The sequence below is a fragment of the Euprymna scolopes genome, chromosome 46 (assembly GCF_053919585.1).
Source record: "Euprymna scolopes isolate OS-2025 chromosome 46, ASM5391958v1, whole genome shotgun sequence".
Classification (NCBI taxonomy): domain Eukaryota; kingdom Metazoa; phylum Mollusca; class Cephalopoda; order Sepiida; family Sepiolidae; genus Euprymna; species Euprymna scolopes.
Genome location: NC_136527.1, coordinates 84,638,477 through 84,662,946, shown reverse-complemented (window position 1 = coordinate 84,662,946; position 24,470 = coordinate 84,638,477). Strand labels below are relative to the sequence as shown.

The window sequence follows — 24,470 nt, the reverse complement described above, 5'->3', positions numbered from 1 at the left end:
AATATTTATTAAGAATAATTTTAAATGATTTTATATTTTCTTATATTGTATTATATTCTTCCTTTTCATTCTATTATGACAATATTAATTAAGAATAGTTTTTAATAATTTTTTACTTTCTTATATTGTATTATATTCTTCCTTTTCATTCTATTATGACAATATTAATTAAAAATAGTTTTAAATGATTTTATACTTTATTATATTGTATTATATTCTTCCTTTTCATTCTATTATGACAATATTTATTAAGAATAATTTTAAATGATTTTATATTTTCTCATATTGTATTATATTCTTCCTTTTCATTCTATTATGACAATATTAATTAAGAATAGTTTTTAAATGATTTTATATTTTCTTATATTGTATTATAGTCTTCCTTTTCATTCTATTATAACAATATTAATTAAGAATATTTTTAATGATTTTATACTTTCTTGTATTGTATTATATTCTTTCTTTTCATTATATTATGACAATATTAATTAAGAATAGTTTTTAAATGATTTTATATTTTCTTATATTGTATTATAGTCTTCCTTTTTATTCTATTATGACAATATTTATTAAGAATAATTATTAAATGATTTTATATTTTCTTATATTGTATTATATTCTTCCTTTTCATTCTATTATTACAATATTAATTAAGAATAGTTTTTGAATGATATTATACTTTCTTATATTGTCTTATATTCTTTCTTTTCATTCTATTATGACAATATTAATTAAGAATAGTTTTTAAATGATTTTATACTTTCTTATATTGTATTATATTCTTCCTTTTCATTTTATTATGACAATATTAATTAAGAATAATTATTAAATGATTTTATACTTTCTTATATTGTATTATATTCTTCCTTTTCATTCTATTATGACAATATTAATTACGAATAGTTTTTAAATGATTGTATACTTTCTTATATTGTATTATATTCTTTTCATTCTATTATGACAATATTAATTAAGAATAGTTTTAAATGATTTTATACTTTCTTATATTGTATTCTATTCTTCCTTTTCATTCTATTATGACAATATTAATTAAGAATAGTTTTTAAATGATTGTATACTTTCTTATATTGTATTATATTCTGTCTTTTCATTCTATTATGACACTATTAATTAAGAATAATTATTAAATGATTTTATACTTTCTTATATTGTATTATATTCTTCTTTTTCATTCTATTATGACAATATTAATTAAGAATAGTTTTAAATGATTTTATACTTTCTTATATTGTATTATATTCTTTCTTTTAATTCTATTATGACAATATTAATTAAGAATATTGTTTAATGATTTTATACTTTCTTATATTGTATTATATTCTTCCTTTTCATTCTATTATGACAACATTAATTAAGAATAGTTTTAATGATTTTATACTTTCTTATATTGTATTATATTCTTCCTTTTCATTCTATTATGACAATAGTAATCAAGAATAGTTTTTAAATCATTTTATACTTTCTTTTATTGTATTATATTCTTCCTTTTCATTCTATTATGACAATAAGTATTAAGAATAATTTTAAATAATTTTATACTTTCTTATATTGTATTATATTCTTCCTTTTCATTCTATTATGACAATATTAATCAAGAATAGTTTTTCAATGATTTTATACTTTCTTATATTGTTTTATATTCTTTCTTTTTATTCTATTATTACAATATTAATTAAGAATAGTTTTTAAATGGTTTTATACTTTCTTATATTGTATTATATTCTTCCTTTTCATTCTATTATGACAATATTAATTAAGAATAGTCTTTAAATGATTTTATACTTTTTTATATTGTATTATATTCTTCCTTTTCAATCTATTATGACAATATTAATACAGAATAGTTTTTAAATTATTTTATACTTTCTTATATTGTATTATATTCTTTCTTTTCATTCTATTATTACAATATTAATTAAGAATAGTTTTTAAATGATTGTATACTTTCTTATATTGTATTATATTCTTCCTTTTCATTCTATTATGACAATATTTTTTAAGAATAGTTTTAAATGATTTTATACTTTCTTATATTGAATTATATTCTTCCTTTTCATTCGATTATAACAATATTATGAATAATTTTGATGATTTTATACTTTCTTATATTGTATTATATTCTTCCTTTTCATTCGATTATAACAATATTATGAATAATTTTGATGATTTTATACTTTCTTATATTGTATTATATTCTTCTTTTTCATTCTATTTTGACAATATAAATCAAGAATAGTTTTAAATGATTTTGTATTTTCTTATATTGTATTATATTCTTCCTTTTCATTCTATTATGACAATATTAATTAAGAATAATTTTAAATTATTTTATACTTTCTTATATTGTATTATATTCTTCCTTTTCATTCTATTATTACAATATTAATTAGGAATAATTTTAAATGATTTTATATTTTCTTATATTGTATTATATTCTTCCTTGTCATTCTATTATGACAATATTAATTAAGAATAGTTTTAAATGATTTTGTATTTTCTTATATTGTATTATATTCTTCCTTTTCATGCTATTATGACAATATTAATTAAGAATAATTTTAAATTATTTTATACTTTCTTATATTGTATTATATTCTTCCTTTTCATTCTATTATGACAATATTAATTAAGAATAATTTTTAAATGATTTTATACTTTCTTATATTGTATTATATTCTTCCTTTGCATTCTATTATTACAATATTAATTAATAATAGTTTTAACTGATTTTGTACTTTCTTATATTGTATTATATTCTTTCTTTTCATTCTATTATGACAATATTAATTAAGAATAGTTTTTAAATGATTGTATACTTTCTTATATTGTATTATATTCTTCCTTTTCATTCTGTTATGACAATATTAATTAAGAATAATTATTAAATTATTTTATACTTTCTTTTATTGTATTATATTCTTCCTTTTCATTCTATTATGACAATAAGTATTAAGAATAATTTTAAATAATTTTATACTTTCTTATATTGTATTATATTCTTCCTTTTCATTCTATTATGACAATATTAATCAAGAATAGTTTTTAAATGATTTTATACTTTCTTATATTGTGTTATATTCTTTCTTTTAATTCTATTATTACAATATTAATTAAGAATAGTTTTTAAATGATTTTATACTTTTTTATATTGTATTATATTCTTCCTTTTCATTCTATTATGACAATATTAATACAGAATAGTTTTTAAATATTTTATACTTTCTTATATTGTATTATATTCTTTCTTTTAATTCTATTATTACAATAATTGTTAAGAATAGTTTTTAAATGATTTTATACTTTCTTATATTGTATTATATTCTTCCTTTTCATTCTATTATGACAATATTAATTAAGAATAGTTTTAAATGATTTTATACTTTCTTATATTGTATTATATTCTTCCTTTTCATTCTATTATGACAATATTAATTAAGAATAATTTTTAAATGATTTTATACTTTCTTATATTGTATTATATTCTTCCTTTGCATTCTATTATTACAATATTAATTAATAATAGTTTTAACTTATTTTGTACTTTCTTATATTGTATTATATTCTTCCTTTTCATTCTATTATGACAATATTAATTAAGAATAGTTTTTTAATGATTTTATATTTTTTTATATTGTATTATAGTCTTCCTTTTCATTCTATTATGACAATATTTATTAAGAATAATTATTAAATGATTTTATACTTTCTTATATTGTATTATATTCTTCCTTTTTATTCTATTATGACAATATTAATTAAGAATAGTTTTTAAATGATTTTATACTTTCTTATATTGTATTATATTCTTCCTTTTCATTCTATTATGACAATATTAATTACGAATAGTTTTTAAATGATTGTATACTTTCTTATATTGTATTATATTCTTTTCATTCTATTATGACAATATTAATTAAGAATAGTTTTAAATGATTTTATACTTTCTTATATTGTATTATATTCTTCCTTTTCATTCTATTATGACAATATTAATTACGAATAGTTTTTAAATGATTGTATACTTTCTTATATTGTATTATATTCTGTCTTTTCATTCTATTATGACACTATTAATTAAGAATAATTATTAAAAGTATTTTATACTTTCTTATATTGTATTATATTCTTCTTTTTCATTCTATTATGACAATATTAATTAAGAATAGTTTTAAATGATTTTATACTTTCTTATATTGAATTATATTCTTTCTTTTAATTCTATTATGACAATATTAATTAAGAATATTGTTTAATGATTTTATACTTTCTTATATTGTATTATATTCTTCCTTTTCATTCTATTATGACAATATTAATTAAGAATAGTTTTAATGATTTTATACTTTCTTATATTGTATTATATTCTTCCTTTTCATTGTATTATGACAATATTAATTAAGAATAAATTTAAATGATTTTATACTTTTTTTTATTGTATTATATTTTTCCTTTTCATTCTATTATGACAATAAGTATTAAGAATAATTTTAAATAATTTTATACTTTCTTATATTGTATTATATTCTTCCTTTTCATTCTATTATGACAATATTAATTAATAATTTTTAAATGATTTTATACTTTCTCATATTGTATATATTTTTCCTTTTCACTCTATTATGACAATATTGATTAAGAATATTTTTAAATGATTTTATACTTTCTTATATTGTATTATATTCGTCCTTTTCATTCTATTATGACAATATTAATTAAGAATATTTTTAAATGATTTTATACTTTCTTATATTGAATTATATTCTTCCTTTTCATTCTATTATGACAATATTTATTAAGAATAGTTTTAAATTATTTTATACTTTCTTATATGGAATTATATTCTTCCTTTTAATTCTATTATGACAATATTAATTACGAATAGTTTTAATGATGTTATACTTTCTTATATTGTATTATATTCTTCTTTTTCATTCTATTATGACAATATTAATTAAGAATATTTTTAAATGATTTTATTTTTTCTTATATTTTATTATATTCTTCCTTTTCAGTCTATTATGACAATATTAATTAAGAATAGATTTAAATGATTTTATACTTTCTTGTATTGTATTATATTCTTCCTTTTCATTGTATTATGACAATATTAATCAAGAATAGTTTTAAAATGATTTTATACTTTCTTATATTGTATTATATTCTTCCTTTTCATTCTATTATGACAATATTGATTAAGAATAGTTTTTAAATGATTTTATACTTTATTATATTGTATTATATTCTTCCTTTTCATTCTATTATGACAATATTAATTAAGAATAGTTTTAAATAATTTTTTACTTTCTTATATTGTATTATATTCTTCATTTTCATTCTATTTAACAATATTGATTAAGAATAGTTTTTAAATGATTTTATACATTCTTATATTGTATTATATTCTTCCTTTTCATTCTATTATGACAATATTTATTAAGAATAATTTTAAATGATTTTATATTTTCTTATATTGTATTATATTCTTCCTTTTCATTGTATTATGCCAATATTTATCAAGAATAGTTTTTAAATGATTTTATACTTTCTTATATTGTATTATAGTCTTCCTTTTTATTCTATTATGACAATATTTATTAAGAATAATTTTAAATGATTTTATATTTTCTTATATTGTATTATATTCTTCCTTTTCATTCTATTATGACAATATTAATTAAGAATAGTTTTAAATAATTTTTTACTTTCTTATATTGTATTATATTCTTCCTTTTCATTCTATTATGACAATATTAATTAAAAATAGTTTTAAATGATTTTATACTTTATTATATTGTATTATATTCTTCCTTTTCATTCTATTATGACAATATTTATTAAGAATAATTTTAAATGATTTTATATTTTCTCATATTGTATTATATTCTTCCTTTTCATTCTATTATGACAATATTAATTAAGAATAGTTTTTAAATGATTTTATATTTTCTTATATTGTATTATAGTCTTCCTTTTCATTCTATTATAACAATATTAATTAAGAATATTTTTAATGATTTTATACTTTCTTGTATTGTATTATATTCTTTCTTTTCATTATATTATGACAATATTAATTAAGAATAGTTTTTAAATGATTTTATATTTTCTTATATTGTATTATAGTCTTCCTTTTTATTCTATTATGACAATATTTATTAAGAATAATTAATAAATTATTTTATATTTTCTTATATTGTATTATATTCTTCCTTTTCATTCTATTATGACAATATTAATTTAGAATAGTTTTTAAATGATTTTATATTTTCTTATATTGTATTATAGTCTTCCTTTTCATTCTATTATGACAATATTTATTAAGAATAATTATTAAATGATTTTATACTTTCTTATATTGTATTATATTCTTCCTTTTCATTCTATTATTACAATATTAATTAAGAATAGTTTTTGAATGATATTATACTTTCTTATATTGTCTTATATTCTTTCTTTTCATTCTATTATGACAATATTAATTAAGAATAGTTTTTAAATGATTTTATACTTTCTTATATTGTATTATATTCTTCCTTTTCATTCTATTATGACAATATTTATTAAGAATAATTATTAAATGATTTTATACTTTCTTATATTGTATTATATTCTTCCTTTTCATTCTATTATTACAATATTAATTAAGAATAGTTTTTGAATGATATTATACTTTCTTATATTGTCTTATATTCTTTCTTTTCATTCTATTATGACAATATTAATTAAGAATAGTTTTTAAATGATTTTATACTTTCTTATATTGTATTATATTCTTCCTTTTCATTCTATTATGACAATATTTATTAAGAATAATTATTAAATGATTTTATACTTTCTTATATTGTATTATATTCTTCCTTTTCATTCTATTATTACAATATTAATTAAGAATAGTTTTTGAATGATATTATACTTTCTTATATTGTCTTATATTCTTTCTTTTCATTCTATTATGACAATATTAATTAAGAATAGTTTTTAAATGATTTTATACTTTCTTATATTGTATTTTATTCTTCCTTTTCATTCTATTATGACAATATTTATTAAGAATAATTATTAAATGATTTTATACTTTCTTATATTGTATTATATTCTTCCTTTTCATTCTATTATTACAATATTAATTAAGAATAGTTTTTGAATGATTTTATACTTTCTTATATTGTATTATATTCTTTCTTTTCATTCTATTATGACAATATTAATTAAGAATAGTTTTTAAATGATTTTATACTTTCTTATATTGTATTATATTCTTTCTTTTCATTCTATTATGACAATATTAATTACGAATAGTTTTTAAATGATTGTATACTTTCTTATATTGTATTATATTCTTTTCATTCTATTATGACAATATTAATTAAGAATAGTTTTAAATGATTTTATACTTTCTTATATTGTATTATATTCTTCCTTTTCATTCTATTATGACAATATTAATTAAGAATAGTTTTTGAATGATATTATACTTTCTTATATTGTCTTATATTCTTTCTTTTCATTCTATTATGACAATATTAATTAAGAATAGTTTTTAAATGATTTTATACTTTCTTATATTGTATTATATTCTTCCTTTTCATTCTATTATGACAATATTTATTAAGAATAATTATTAAATGATTTTATACTTTCTTATATTGTATTATATTCTTCCTTTTCATTCTATTATTACAATATTAATTAAGAATAGTTTTTGAATGATTTTATACTTTCTTATATTGTATTATATTCTTTCTTTTCATTCTATTATGACAATATTAATTAAGAATAGTTTTTAAATGATTTTATACTTTCTTATATTGTATTATATTCTTTCTTTTCATTCTATTATGACAATATTAATTACGAATAGTTTTAAATGATTGTATACTTTCTTATATTGTATTATATTCTTTTCATTCTATTATGACAATATTAATTAAGAATAGTTTTAAATGATTTTATACTTTCTTATATTGTATTATATTCTTCCTTTTCATTCTATTATGACAATATTAATTACGAATAGTTTTTAAATGATTGTATACTTTCTTATATTGTATTATATTCTGTCTTTTCATTCTATTATGACACTATTAATTAAGAATAATTATTAAATGATTTTATACTTTCTTATATTGTATTATATTCTTCTTTTTCATTCTATTATGACAATATTAATTAAGAATAGTTTTAAATGATTTTATACTTTCTTATATTGTATTATATTCTTTCTTTTAATTCTATTATGACAATATTAATTAAGAATATTGTTTAATGATTTTATACTTTCTTATATTGTATTATATTCTTCCTTTTCATTCTATTATGACAACATTAATTAAGAATAGTTTTAATGATTTTATACTTTCTTATATTGTATTATATTCTTCCTTTTCATTCTATTATGACAATAGTAATCAAGAATAGTTTTTAAATCATTTTATACTTTCTTTTATTGTATTATATTCTTCCTTTTCATTCTATTATGACAATAAGTATTAAGAATAATTTTAAATAATTTTATACTTTCTTATATTGTATTATATTCTTCCTTTTCATTCTATTATGACAATATTAATCAAGAATAGTTTTTAAATGATTTTATACTTTCTTATATTGTTTTATATTCTTTTTTTTAATTCTATTATTACAATATTAATTAAGAATAGTTTTTAAATGGTTTTATACTTTCTTATATTGTATTATATTCTTCCTTTTCATTCTATTATGACAATATTAATTAAGAATAGTTTTAAATGATTTTATACTTTTTTATTTTGTATTATATTCTTCCTTTTCAATCTATTATGACAATATTAATACAGAATAGTTTTTAAATTATTTTATACTTTCTTATATTGTATTATATTCTTTCTTTTCATTCTATTATTACAATATTAATTAAGAATAGTTTTTAAATGATTGTATACTTTCTTATATTGTATTATATTCTTCCTTTTCATTCTATTATGACAATATTTTTTAAGAATAGTTTTAAATGATTTTATACTTTCTTATATTGAATTATAATCTTCCTTTTCATTCGATTATAACAATATTATGAATAATTTTGATGATTTTATACTTTCTTATATTGTATTATATTCTTCCTTTTCATTCTATTATGACAATATTAATTAAGAATAGTTTTAATGATTTTATACTTTTTTATATTGTATTATATTCTTCCTTTTCATTCTATTTTGACAATATAAATCAAGAATAGTTTTAAATGATTTTGTATTTTCTTATATTGTATTATATTCTTCCTTTTCATTCTATTATGACAATATTAATTAAGAATAATTTTAAATTATTTTATACTTTCTTATATTGTATTATATTCTTCCTTTTCATTCTATTATTACAATATTAATTAGGAATAATTTTAAATGATTTTATATTTTCTTATATTGTATTATATTCTTCCTTGTCATTCTATTATGACAATATTAATTAAGAATAGTTTTAAATGATTTTGTATTTTCTTATATTGTATTATATTCTTCCTTTTCATGCTATTATGACAATATTAATTAAGAATAATTTTAAATTATTTTATACTTTCTTATATTGTATTATATTCTTCCTTTTCATTCTATTATGACAATATTAATTAAGAATAATTTTTAAATGATTTTATACTTTCTTATATTGTATTATATTCTTCCTTTGCATTCTATTATTACAATATTAATTAATAATAGTTTTAACTGATTTTGTACTTTCTTATATTGTATTATATTCTTTCTTTTCATTCTATTATGACAATATTAATTAAGAATAGTTTTTAAATGATTGTATACTTTCTTATATTGTATTATATTCTTCCTTTTCATTGTGTTATGACAATATTAATTAAGAATAATTATTAAATTATTTTATACTTTCTTTTATTGTATTATATTCTTCCTTTTCATTCTATTATGACAATAAGTATTAAGAATAATTTTAAATAATTTTATACTTTCTTATATTGTATTATATTCTTCCTTTTCATTCTATTATGACAATATTAATCAAGAATAGTTTTTAAATGATTTTATACTTTCTTATATTGTTTTATATTCTTTCTTTTAATTCTATTATTACAATATTAATTAAGAATAGTTTTTAAATGATTTTATACTTTTTTATATTGTATTATATTCTTCCTTTTCATTCTATTATGACAATATTAATACAGAATAGTTTTTAAATATTTTATACTTTCTTATATTGTATTATATTCTTTCTTTTAATTCTATTATTACAATAATTGTTAAGAATAGTTTTTAAATGATTTTATACTTTCTTATATTGTATTATATTCTTCCTTTTCATTCTATTATGACAATATTAATTAAGAATAGTTTTAAATGATTTTATACTTTCTTATATTGTATTATATTCTTCCTTTTCATTCTATTATGACAATATTAATTAAGAATAATTTTTAAATGATTTTATACTTTCTTATATTGTATTATATTCTTCCTTTGCATTCTATTATTACAATATTAATTAATAATAGTTTTAACTGATTTAGTACTTTCTTATATTGTATTATATTCTTTCTTTTCATTCTATTATGACAATATTAATTAAGAATAGTTTTTAAATGATTGTATACTTTCTTATATTGTATTATATTCTTCCTTTTCATTCTATTATGACAATATTTTTTAAGAATAGTTTTAAATGATTTTATACTTTCTTATATTGAATTATATTCTTCCTTTTCATTCGATTATAACAATATTATGAATAATTTTGATGATTTTATACTTTCTTATATTGTATTATATTCTTCCTTTTCATTCTATTATGACAATATTAATTAAGAATAGTTTTTAATGATTTTATACTTTTTTATATTGTATTATATTCTTCCTTTTCATTCTATTATGACAATATTAATCAAGAATAGTTTTAAATGATTTTGTATTTTCTTATATTGTATTATATTCTTCCTTTTCATTCTATTATGACAATATTAATTAAGAATAATTTTAAATTATTTTATACTTTCTTATATTGTATTATATTCTTCCTTTTCATTCTATTATTACAATATTAATTAGGAATAATTTTAAATGATTTTATATTTTCTTATATTGTATTATATTCTTCCTTTTCATTGTATTATGCCAATATTAATCAAGAATAGTTTTTAATGATTTTATACTTTCTTATATTGTATTATATTCTTCCTTTTCATTCTATTATGACAATATTAATTAAGAATTGTTTTGAATGATTTTATACTTTATTATATTGTATTATATTCTTCCTTTTCATTCTGTTATGACAATATTAATTAAGAATAATTATTAAATGATTTCATACTTTCTTATATTGTATTATATTCTTCCTTTTCAATCTATTAAGACAATATTAATTAAGAATATTTTAAAATTATTTTATACTTTCTTATATTGTATTATATTCTTCCTTTTCATTCTATTATGACAATATTAATTAAGAATAGTTTTTAAATTATTTTATACTTTCTTCTATTGTATTATATTCTTCCTTTTCATTCTATTATGACAATATTACTTAAGAATATTTTTAAATGATTTTATACTTTCTTATATTGTATTATATTCTTCCTTTTCATTCTATTATGACAATATTAATTAAGAATAGTTTTAAATGATTTTATACTTTCTTATATTGTATTATATTCTTCCTTGTCACTCTATTATTACAATATTAATTAAGAATAGTTTTTAAATGATTTTATACTTTCTCATATGGTATTATATTCTTCCTTTTCATTCTATTATGACAATATTAAGAATAATTTTAAATGATGTTATACTTTCTTATATTGTATTATATTCTTCCTTTTCATTCTATTATGACAATATTAATTAAGAATAATTTTAAATTATTTTATACTTTCTTATATTGTATTATATTCTTCCTTTTCATTCTATTATTACAATATTAATTAGGAATAATTTTAAATGATTTTATATTTTCTTATATTGTATTATATTCTTCCTTTTCATTGTATTATGCCAATATTAATCAAGAATAGTTTTTAATGATTTTATACTTTCTTATATTGTATTATATTCTTCCTTTTCATTCTATTATGACAATATTAATTAAGAATTGTTTTGAATGATTTTATACTTTATTATATTGTATTATATTCTTCCTTTTCATTCTGTTATGACAATATTAATTAAGAATAATTATTAAATGATTTCATACTTTCTTATATTGTATTATATTCTTCCTTTTCAATCTATTAAGACAATATTAATTAAGAATATTTTAAAATTATTTTATACTTTCTTATATTGTATTATATTCTTCCTTTTCATTCTATTATGACAATATTAATTAAGAATAGTTTTTAAATTATTTTATACTTTCTTATATTGTATTATATTCTTCCTTTTCATTCTATTATGACAATATTACTTAAGAATATTTTTAAATGATTTTATACTTTCTTATATTGTATTATATTCTTCCTTTTCATTCTATTATGACAATATTAATTAAGAATAGTTTTAAATGATTTTATACTTTCTTATATTGTATTATATTCTTCCTTGTCACTCTATTATTACAATATTAATTAAGAATAGTTTTTAAATGATTTTATACTTTCTCATATGGTATTATATTCTTCCTTTTCATTCTATTATGACAATATTAAGAATAATTTTAAATGATGTTATACTTTCTTATATTGTATTATATTCTTCCTTTTCATTCTATTATGACAATATTAATTAAGAATAATTTTAAATGATTTTATACTTTCTTATATTGTATTATATTCTTCCTTGTCATTCTATTATAACAATATTAATTAAGAATAATTTTAAATGATTTTATACTTTCTTATATTGTATTATATTTGTTGTGGTTGCAAGGTTGAACAATAGTTAGTAAGGAAATACAATGAAGACGCAAACAACAAGATAACGCAATAATAAGTGTATTAAAAAAAGGTGTATTTACAATATGCACAAATGACGGTGTCGAGTCAGAGAGTCTTGGTGGGAGGACATGTATGCTCTTCGGCGTCACTTCCGGTGGCATTTGAGTAAGACACTCCAAGGCCAACCTAGGCTTGCCATTTATAGTGTTATGTTATTCGCATATGCAAATAAGTGGTTGCCACCACAACACCCCCCTCCCAAGATTTGAAGTCAGACAGATTTCAATATCTTTTTATTTTTGGGTTTACCATTTATGGTTCATTCACTTTTCTTTTCCTACCTGATCTTCAGGGTTCAGGTGCATTGTGAGGCGGTTCCAAATTAAAAGATTCCTATATAATATCTATGGTGTCCTCCTCTTCGACTGTTGTCGTATCATCATCATCTTGGATATTACGTTTGTTTATCTGATTTAGGTGCCTTTTATGTATATTCTGTGGACCTTTAATCATGTATGTACAATCACCAATGCGTTTATCGACTACTCCACATTCCCAGTAAGATGTGTTATTTCTGTAGCACTTAAAATATACTCGATCTCCCGAGTTATATTTCTTTCTTCTCGTGTGTGTAGTGTTTCGGATAATTGCCTGCCTTGCAATAGTTTGTCAAACGCTGATTTTACCTTTCTGGCAAACATTAGATCAGCTGGTGATATGTTTGATGGTGTACTAGGATGTGGTGTAATCCTATATACTTGCAAGAATTGTTGCAAAGCTTTTTCTGTTTGTGTTCCAATGGATTTCTTTAACGCTCTTTTTAGCGTGTCCACGAACCTTTCCGCGAGGCCGTTCGACCTTGGATGATACGGTGGAGTTGTGATGTGATTCACTCGGAACGTGTCGCAAAATTCCTTAAACTCTGCAGATGTGAACTGCGTTCTGTTGTCAGTGACCAGTGTGTCTGGTACACCGAATCTTGCAAACAACTCGTGTAGAAACTCTATTGAGTTGTTCATTGTTGGATTCCTGCAACGCATTACCTCCGGCCATTTTGTGAAACTATCCACTACAATTAAATAATAGTTTTCACCTACTGGACCAGCGAAGTCCATGTGGATTCTCGACCATGGTTGGTCGATTTTCGGCCAAGGTTTGTGTACTATAGGTGGAGATTTTGCCGCAAACTGGCATTCTTTACATTTATCAATTGTTGTCGCTATGTCAGTGTCCATGTTACGCCAGTACACGTAGCTTCTCATTAACGACTTCATTCGATTTATCCCCGGATGTCCTGTGTGGAAATCTCTTAACATCCTATTCTGCAATGTTTTGGGTATTACCACTCTCTCGCTGTACAGTAACACATCGTCACATATGGAGAAAACTTCCTGCACCTTTGTGTCCGTTGTAATTTTCTTTTTTATGTCTTTTATATATTCGTCTTTCTCGGCTTCCCTTTTAATGTCCGACAAAGTTACGGGTAGTTCCTTAATGATGTTTGCTACCATATTTTTTACTTCAACATTTGTCCGAATTGCTGCAATGACTGATTCTTCCAGATTGTGTTTCTGTGGTATCAGTCTTGACAGTCCATCCGCATGGCAAATCTTTTTTGATGCTAGATGTTGTAGCTGGAAATCGTAATTAGGTAGTATTGTACCCCAGCGCAGCAATCTATTTGCGGTGTATACCGGCAATCCTTTTTTTGATCCATAGATCGTGACTAACGTTTTATGGTCGGTTTCAAGTATGAATTGTCTACCATATAAATATCGGTGAAATTTAGTCACGGCAAAGATTATGCTCAACGCTTCTTTTTCGATTTGTGAATATGCCCTTTCGGCTGGTATCAGCGTTCTCGAAGTGTGCGCTATTGGTTTTCTAGACCCATCCGGCATAATATGTTGAATGCATGCTCCTAAGCTGTAGGAGCTAGCGTCACTAGCGACGACTATTTTTAAGTTTGTGTCAAAGTGCGTTAAGAATAATTCGGATGTTAGTGCGCTCTTTATTTTGTCAAAAGCGGTTTGACGTTCTTGCGTCCAGTTCCACGGTTTATCCTTTTTAAGCAGATTATTTAAGGGGCTCGCAAGTTATGCATTCCTTCAATAAAAGATTGGTAATAATTTGCGAGTCCTAAGAAACTCTGCAAGGTTGTTACATTATCGGGTGCTGGCATATTTTTTATTGCCGCAGATCTGTCTGGGTCTGGACGTCGTCCATGTTTGTTTATTATGTGTCCAAGATACTTAATCTCGCTCATACAAAAGTCACATTTACTTTCTTTTACTTTAAAGCCGAATTCTTGTATTCGAGTAAATACTTGTTTCAAATGTTCCTTATGTTCTTCTAGGGATTTGCTCCTGACAACAATGTCGTCCAGGTATGCACATGCGCACTCAATACCACTTAGCATGGTGCCCATCGCTTGCTGAAAGATGGCAGGCGCTACTTTGATGCCAAAAGGCAATCGGTTGTATTTGTATAATCCCTTATGCGTATTGATGCATAGTATTTTTGAGCAATTCTCCTCGACCGGTATTTGCAAATACGCGTCGCTCAAGTCTATCTTGGAGAAGATATTACCCCCATTCAACTTCGTGAATATTTCCTCTGGGCTTGGTAGGGGGTAATGGTGATCTTTTAATAGGGAGTTGACCCCGGTCGAAAAGTCTGCACACACTCTAACTTCGTCATTCTTTTTCTTTACGTATGCGGTGGGGGCTGCCCACTCGTTGTGTTATATTTTTGATAGAATTCCCGTCTGTTCCAATCTATTTAATTCTTTATCAATCTTTTCCAACCCAGTGAACGGAACATTCCGCTTTTTTCTAAAAATTGGGCTGGCGTTTTCTTTAAGTTCAAACGAGGCCTTGAATTTATTGCAGCGACCTAAGTTAGTCGTGAATGCCTCAGGAAATAATTCTTTTAAATCGTCTTTTATATTTACTGTTGTTGGAGAAGAACATTCTAATTTTTTACAGAATGTATTGATTGGCTTATCCCATAGTCCGAATTTCTCAATTAAATCTATTCCAAACAGATTTTCACTATTTTTTAGTACGAATATTTTTAATTTCTTCGAAATCCCTTTCAATTTTATCGGGAGGACAACTTCTCCTTCAAATTTTATACCACCACCAGTTACCCTCCGGGCTGCTTTACTAGTTTTCATCATGGCCGGTTTTCCGAACTTTTTCCACGTATTCAGGTTTATTATAGAAACACTGGAGCCGGAGTCGAGTTGTAACTATTGATGTTTTAAATATTTCCACTTTTACGTATTTTCGCCGATCTTTGTCTAATTTTGTATTTGATTTTGTTTGCTGTACTCTCTTTCTGGTGTAATCTTTATATCTGCAGCAATCGCTTTTGTGTCCCACCTTCTTACAAATGTAGCATTTTTTCTTCTTATAAGGACAATCTGATTCCCAATGCTTTTCTGCACATCTCTTACAGTTATATCTAGGAAGAGGCTTGTTATATTCTGTACTATATTTATGGTTATTATCTTTGGAATATCCCGTTCCATTGCTTTTCTTTGTAAAGTTCTTGGTTGGTGCGTATGGTTTTCTAACTTTTCTTACATATGCCACTCCGGATTATTCTATATTTTTTTAATCCTTTTTTAGTGTAATGGCCCTTTCACAGTCCTCTGCTAGTTTCTGGAGGGTTAAATCTTGCTCAGATTCCAGCTTAGACAACACTCGTCTGCGTATTTCTGCATTTTTCGTGGAAACTAACCCTTGAGCGAAGATTAGACATTTAAAATCTTCTACCGTTAGTTCTGCAAGCTTAAAATTATCGCAGTTTTTATTGACAACTGATGCGTATGTCAAATAATCTTGGTTGTCCATCTTTCTTAGATTCATGCACAGCCATCTTTTATGAAAAAGAGATATATTTGGATTAAATAATTCTTTTAGTAATTTTACAGCTTCCATGAACTCTAATTCCGCAGTTTTTTTTAGGTAATATGTAATCTACGAATTTGCTGTGTTCTGATGTACCCAATTTTTTGAGTAAGAGGCTCACTTTCTGACTATTTGGCCAATTTTTACAGTCCAGTTGAAAAACATCCTCGTATCTTGTGTAGTATGCTTCAAAATTCTTCTCTTCCTCAGGCACATAATGAAATGTGTCCATGCTATTAAAAATAGTTGTATGGGAGAAATTAACACTATCGACATTTTCTCGATTACTCTTTAGTAGTTCCAGTGTTTTAGCAAAACGTTCATCTTGTCTTTCTTCATATTCCAATTGTAGTTTCTTATGCCTTTCTTCCTGTTCCAATTGCAGTTTTTTCTGCTTTAATTGTGCCATTTTCTGCTTTTCTTCTTGTTCCTGCTGCCATTTCAATAATCTGTCCTCTCTCGTTTCCTCGCGGTCAGCCTGTGCCTGTATTTATGTTTGAAAAAGCTCGTTTTGTGTAGCTTGTCTGCATTCATCACGCTCAGCCTGTGCTTGTAAAAATTGCATGAACATTTTTGATAAGTCTTACATGTTTTTTTTTTAATTTTTTTTTTTTAGTGTGTAGTTAAAAAAAATATTGTACCATGTACAATATACACCGGTTTGGGTTACAACAAAAAAGCAAATTGCTGTAAGCTCCTGTTTTCAATAATAATATCGCTGCTTGCAATAATATATTCTTTTTGCGAGTCACGTTGCAAAAAAAAAATAAAACAGGTTTATCTGGAATCACGAAATGGAATTGACTTTCCGTTTTTAGGCACTTACTAATAAGTAACTCTTTCCACAAAATAAAAGTTTTTTTTTTTAATCGAGTCACAATTGAATAAATGTATGCAGTACATTTAGTTCTTTGAGTTTATTTTTCTCTAGTATTTTAGTAATTAAAATACCTCTTAAATTGAGATTACCTTTTTTTTCCGTGACGTTTTACTGTATTATCCGTTATTCAGTGACAACTTCAAGAAAAAAATCCTTTCCTTGAATTTTAGTTTTAGCTGTATTATTTCCTTTTAGTACCGACGTCAACCTAAACATTAATTAAAAAGTCCTTTAGTTGTTGTTTTGTTTACGGAGAACAGTAATTAGAATCCACTGGTGAACTTTTTCCGTAGGTTACTTCCTTGCTTTTCGTAATACGGGTCTGACCTGTCGTTTTTGCGACAGAACAAAGTTCGCTTTCTGTTTACAAGTTGGTCCTTTAGTAAGATTTGTCGTGTAGCGACAAAACAAAAATTCACTTTTACATTCGTTTGCAAGTCGGATTCCCAGAAAACGGCGTAAATTGTCGCTTTTGCCACGTTAGAGTTTTTTTTTCACTTGAGTTGAAACTTCTCTTTAGCGTAAAATCCGTTTGCTCGTCAACACTTTGCATTCCTTAAAAAAAAAATGGTCAACCTTTGCGTTGTTTTTTTTTTTTTTAAATAGTTCTTCGTCAAACTGTTATATTTGACGCTTCATATCTCGTCGCCAACTGTTGTGGTTGCAAGGTTGAACAATAATTAGTAAGGAAATACAATGAAGACGCAAACAACAATATAACGCAATAATAAGTGTATTAAAGAAAAGGTATATTTACAATATGTACAAATGACGGTGTCGAGTCAGAGAGTCTTGGTGGGAGGACATGTACGCTCTTCGGCATCACTTCCGGTGGCATTGGCATTTGAGTAAGACACACCAAGGCCAACCTAGGCTTGCCATTTATAGTGTTATGTTATTCGCATATGCAAATAAGTGGTTGCCACCACAACACTTATATTGTATTATATTCTTCCTTTTCATTCTATTATAACAATATTAATTAAGAATAGTTTTAAATGATTTTATACTTTTTTATATTGTATTATATTCTTCCTTTTCATTCTATTATGACAATATTAATTAAGAATATTTTTAATGATTTTATACTTTCTTATATTGTATTATATTCTTCCTTTTCATTCTATTATGACAATATTAATTAAGAATAGTTTTAAATGATTTTATACTTTCTTATATTGTATTATATTCTTCCTTTTCATTCTTTTATGACAATATTAATTAAGAATAGTTTTAAATGATTTTATACTTTCTTATATTGTATTATATTCTTCCTTTTCATTCTATTATGACAATATTAATTAAGAATAGTTTTAAATGATTTTATATTTTCTTATATTGTATTATATTCTTCCTTTTCATTCTATTATGACAATATTAATTAAGAATAGCTTTAAATGATTTTATACTTTATTTTAATTAATTAAGAATAATTTTAAATGTTTTTATTCTTCCTTTTCACTCTATTATGAAAATATTCGTCCAGAACAGTTTTAAATGACTTTATACTTTCTTATACTGTATTACTAGCAAACGTAGCCGTCATAGACTGGGTTACAAAACAGCTTACAGAAAATTGACTCTGATTTATGAAAATATGATCGGTTATGAAAAGGAAGGTTGTAAATTTCGGTTGAATTTGGAGGTATCATTTGAAGTCTACATGAGATACATAGATATTCGAATTTTCAATTTAAGTTCTTTATCTCTCAAACAATGAATTAGTAACGAAATGGAGAACATAATTTTTCCCTCCCCAGTTAACCATTTTTATGTTGTAGTATATCTTTCGTTTTGGTGTCCTGGTCTTACTTGATTCTAGCACAAGAATATATCTAGTCTGGTGGATTATCGAGCTTTGTGCTATTATTTGAGGTAACATCACTTGGAGAAGGTGCACCATTCCTCGTAAATGCTAATGTGGGTTAGCCATAGTGAGATCTTATTTGGGCTTTGAATACTATGTGATTTTGAATATTTGTTTACTTCTATGGAAAATCTATCCTCATGCCAGGTTGTTCTGACAAACCTCTGTACAGAGTGATCTTAGACACACGAGGATAGTTTCTAGTAGGCATTCTTGTTCTTACCAGTAGGCATTCACCTTTTTTATTTAACTTCAGTAAGTTTTAAGAGATCAACAAGCTAACACTTGAGTCTGTTATGATTTAAATTTATATCCGAGGACTCTTTTATGAATAGATGATGTTCCCTTTATAAATGCTATTTGTATTTCATTGCAGGTGTTGCGTTGTGTGCACTCAGTCTATATAACTGCGTGGACAAAATGGTCGCCGGACAAGTTTACCAACGAGTGTATATTTTGAATGACAACTAAAAGACTCGACTGTTTACAAAAGAGTTCGAGTTTATTTTCAACAATCTTTCTTTACACTTTGACTCCACTAGCGAGGAGAGAGATGTTGGGTGGCGTGGCGGGGGTGTTGACAGATGACAGACTTGTTCTCACCGCGTCGGCCGCTACTCTTTTTTAAAAACCAAAACATCTTTGTTTATATTGACATCGGTCACGTTTCTCTAGCCCAGCTACGAATGTCAGCTGCATTCCGATCTGGTCATAAAATATTTGTTGATGTTATTATTTTCGATTGAAGGCCAATTTCCTTTTGTTTGTTTGGCCTTGAAACATCACCGCGTTCCAAATGTGTGTCACTAGCTCAGGTGACGCTCGTGCAACATTCCATGTTGTCATGGTTGAAACGTGACCCTCATATCATGTTCTTGGCTTGCCTCTCGGATTTCTTCACAGCCTGTCCCCTTATTATACAACACAGGGATTGCTTCTAAGTATTTCAGAAGATTCTTTTTTATTAACCCAATTGCTCCTATCACAACCGGTATAATGTTTATTTTCCCTTTTTTTTCATTCGGGTATGCTTGCTATGTACTTTTTAAAGTTCTTTTTCATAAGCCCAGTTGCTCCTATGATGACTGGTATAATTGAAACGTCTTTTAATTTCCAATTTCGTTTCATATCATATATAAGTCCTTGATACTTTGTTATCTTTTCCCTCTCGGCTCTGTTAAGCCCTGTATCATTGGGTACACTGACCTCTATTACGGTCGCTTTTTTGTTTGCTTCTCTTTTTTTTCATTTTTCTTAAACTTTTTCTTCTAGGGTATGCTTGGCGTTCTCATATGTGTAACTAAGACAGATTTTTGAGAACAAGAATATCCACACACTTTAAAGAATGTGGGTTTTCCATTTAAGTTCCTTATCTCTCAATCACTGAGTTAGTAAAGAATTGAGAACATAATTTTCCTCTCCTCAATTAACCATTTTTATACGTTGTAGTATATCGTTCATGTTGGTCTCCTGTCTTACTGGATTCTAGGACAAGAATTTATCTAGTCAGGTGGAGTATCCAGCTTCGTGCTATTACTTGAGGTAATATCACTTGGAGAAGGTGCACCATTTCTCAGAAAAGCTGTGGAGTAGCCGTAGTTAGGAGATCTTATTTGGGCTGCGAATACTATGTGCTTTGGAATATTTGGTTGGGGTTTATTTCTATGGAAAAAGTATCCTCATGCCAGGTTGTTCTGGCAAACCCCTGTACAGAGAGACCTTAGACACTCGAGGACAGTGTCTAGTAGGCATTCAAGTTCTATGTGTTTTCATATGGCTCACTAAATTAGATTTTGGAGAGTAAGAATAATCACACACTTGACAAGAATATGGCCTTTTCCTTTTTTTTTCATTTTTCTTCATCTTTTTCTAGGGGGATGGGACATCCAACCAGATGTCTAACACTTACCCCTATTTAAGTGAGTCCAACCAAGAGATCTTTTCAGGATTCTAGCCGTCCCTTTTAGTGCAATCGTCTGTATTTCACTTGCACTTGGTTCACCGGGTATGCTTGCTATATAGTTTTTGAAGTTCTTTTTCATAAGCCCAGTTGCTCCTATGATTATTGGTATAATTGAAACGTCTTTTAATTTCCAATTTCGTTTCATATCATATATAAGTCCTTGATAGTTTGTTTTCCATCTCAGCTCTGTTAAGCCCTGTAACATTGAGTACACTGACCTCTATTATGGTCGCTTTTTTATTTGCTCTGTCCCAAATAACTATATCTGGTTTAAGAGCTGCGTTTTCTAGATATGTAACAGTAGGGATTATGTAGTCATAGTGAATGGTGTAGTTGTCATTCCCAACTGTTTGTTCGGGTATATGTTCCCAGGATTTTTTACTACACTGAACGCTTAGTTTCTTACATATCTTCCAGTGAAGGTATTTGCAAACTCCGTTATGACGATCTGTATAATAACCATCTCCAAGTAGGTCTTTGTAACTAGAAATCAGGTGGCCCACACTCTCAACCTCAGTGTTTGAGAACCTGCATTTATTATTATTGCTTAGACCACTTATCTTTTTGAAGGCATTCCTCATGAGACCCTGGACTTGTGCAGCCAATATCAACCTCTCTTGGTCGTAATGGAGTGGTCCTCTTTTGAGCCAGTCCAGGGAACCATCCCTATCGATATATTCTTGAGATAGTTCAGTCGGTAGGTATTTTGTCCATTTATGGTTAGCCTATTCTTCCGTTCTAACACTATGGAACTGGCTAGTGTATTTTTTCCGACTTTTGTGGGCTATGTCAGTGGCAGGCTTGTTTGGGTTCTCTTCATTTGAGTGGCAAGTTGTATTATAGATGTTGTACAACTTGCTCGGTTTTCATGATGGTCTTTAATTTTACAGGAACGTATGCTGATCTATGTTGACGATTGTAGCTGTTGATGATTTACTTTCGAGGGTCCCATACCTCCTTCTCGCCTGGGTAGGTACAAACGAGGCATGCACTGATTTCGATAAATAACTCGGTAGAAGATTAACATTTTCCTTGTCTTTGTGTCAAGCCAATTTATGTCTTTCTGAGGTCAATAATGCCAAAACTATATGTTAGTAGCTTTTCTCTTTTTGTTTTGTTTTCCTTCAGTCGAAGTTCTCAGAAGTCAAGTGGCTCACGACCTGCGGCTAACACTTGAACTCTATATGAGCACTGAGTTAATAAAGAAGTTGAGAACATAATTTTCCTCTCCCCAATTAACCATTTTTATATATTGTATTATATCTTTTATATGGTCTCTTGGTCTTACTGAATTCCAGGACAAGAATTTATCTAGTCTGGTGGAGTATTCAGCTTCATGCTATTACTTGAGGTAATATCACTTGGAGAAGGTACACCATTCCTCGGAAAAGCTGTGGAGTAGCCGTAGTGAGGAGATCTTATTTGGGCAGCGAATACTATGTGATTTTGAATATTTGGTCAGGGTTTACTTTTAGGAAAAAGTATCCTCATGTCAGATTGTTCTGACAAACCCCTGTACAGAGAAACCTTAGACACTCGAGGACAGTGTCTAGTAGGCATTCAAGTTCTCTATCCAGTAGGCATTCAAATTCTCTCTCTAGTATGTTTCTGCATATGACGGAACAAATCTGTCTTCTGTGCACAAGAAAAAACACATACTTCACAAGAATATGGTTTTTCTCCCGTATGTGTTCGCATATGACGAAACAAATCTGACTTCTGTGAAAAAGAAACACTACATACTTCACAAGAATGAGGTTTTTCTCCAGTATGTGTTCGCATATGTCGCAACAAACTTGACTTAAATGTAAAAGAAGAACCACATATGTCACAAACATATGGTTTCTCTCCCGTATGCGTTCGCATATGACGCAACAAATATGACTTCTGCGTAAAAGAAGCACCACATACTTCACAAGAATGAGGTTTTTCTCCAGTATGTGTTTGCATATGATGCAACAAATGTGACTTCTGTGTAAAAGAAAAGCCACATACTTTACAAGAATATGGTTTTTCTCCTGTATGTGTTCGCATATGAAGAAACATAGATGACTTCCGTGTAAAAGTAACACCACATACTTCACAAGAGTATGGTTTTTCTCCAGTATGTGTTTGCATATGTCGCAACAAATTTGACTTCAGTGTAAAAGAAGAATCACAAACTTCACAAGAATGTGGCTTATCTCTTGTGTGTTTTCGTATATGCTGCAACAAATGTGACTTCCGTGTAAAAGAAGCATCACATAGTTCACAAGAGTATGGTTTTTCTCCAGTATGTGTTCGCATATGTTGCAACAAATTTGACTCTTGTGTAAAAGAAGAACCACATACTTCACAAGAATGTGGCTTTTCTCCAGTATGTGTTCGCATATGATTCAACAAATTTGACTTCTGTGTAAAAGAAAAACCACAAACTTCACAATAATGTGGTTTTTCTCCTATATGTGACTGCATACGCCTCAAGTAAAATAAATTCTGGGTGTTTTGCATTTCTTAAAGTGCTTATGTATTTTAGAATTTTCTACAAATGTTATATTTTTAAATGAGAAAACAAAAATGATTCAAGAACAATTTGATATAATTTTGCGAACTGTGATAAAAAAGAGTGACGTTTTTTTCATATCTCCAAAGAATTTTTAAATGTTTTTAGACGATCTTATACACCAATGGAATGAAGATGCATTCCAATTCAATTGTAGAATTCTTTTCATCAATGCAGATTCTGCAAATTAAAAAATAAATTTATATAATATTTTAAAATTACATATCATATATTAACATTCAATTGTTATGTAAATTCATATTAAAAGAGTCCACAAGTTCGTTATTAAATTTAAAATATAATGAGTACATGTTTATGTAATACTGGTCGGTTAATAAAATTAATTTTCTTTTTTCAGATATTTAATTAAAAATGTAATAACATAAAAAAGTAATAATTC

The 24,470-nt window shown here is 25.2% G+C and overlaps 1 protein-coding gene across 1 annotated transcript in view; it reads right to left on the bottom strand.

The window, feature by feature from the left end:
* Positions 1-24,218, bottom strand: part of LOC145270173 (uncharacterized) — a 100,232-nt gene extending 76,014 nt beyond the window's left edge. The window contains exon 1 of the mRNA XM_080125797.1: positions 23,129-24,218. Coding sequence (XP_079981923.1) covers positions 23,129-24,018 — 890 coding nt within the window. The 5' untranslated portion in view covers positions 24,019-24,218. The remainder of the gene's footprint in view (positions 1-23,128) is intronic.
* Between the last annotated feature and the right edge of the window lie 252 nt (positions 24,219-24,470).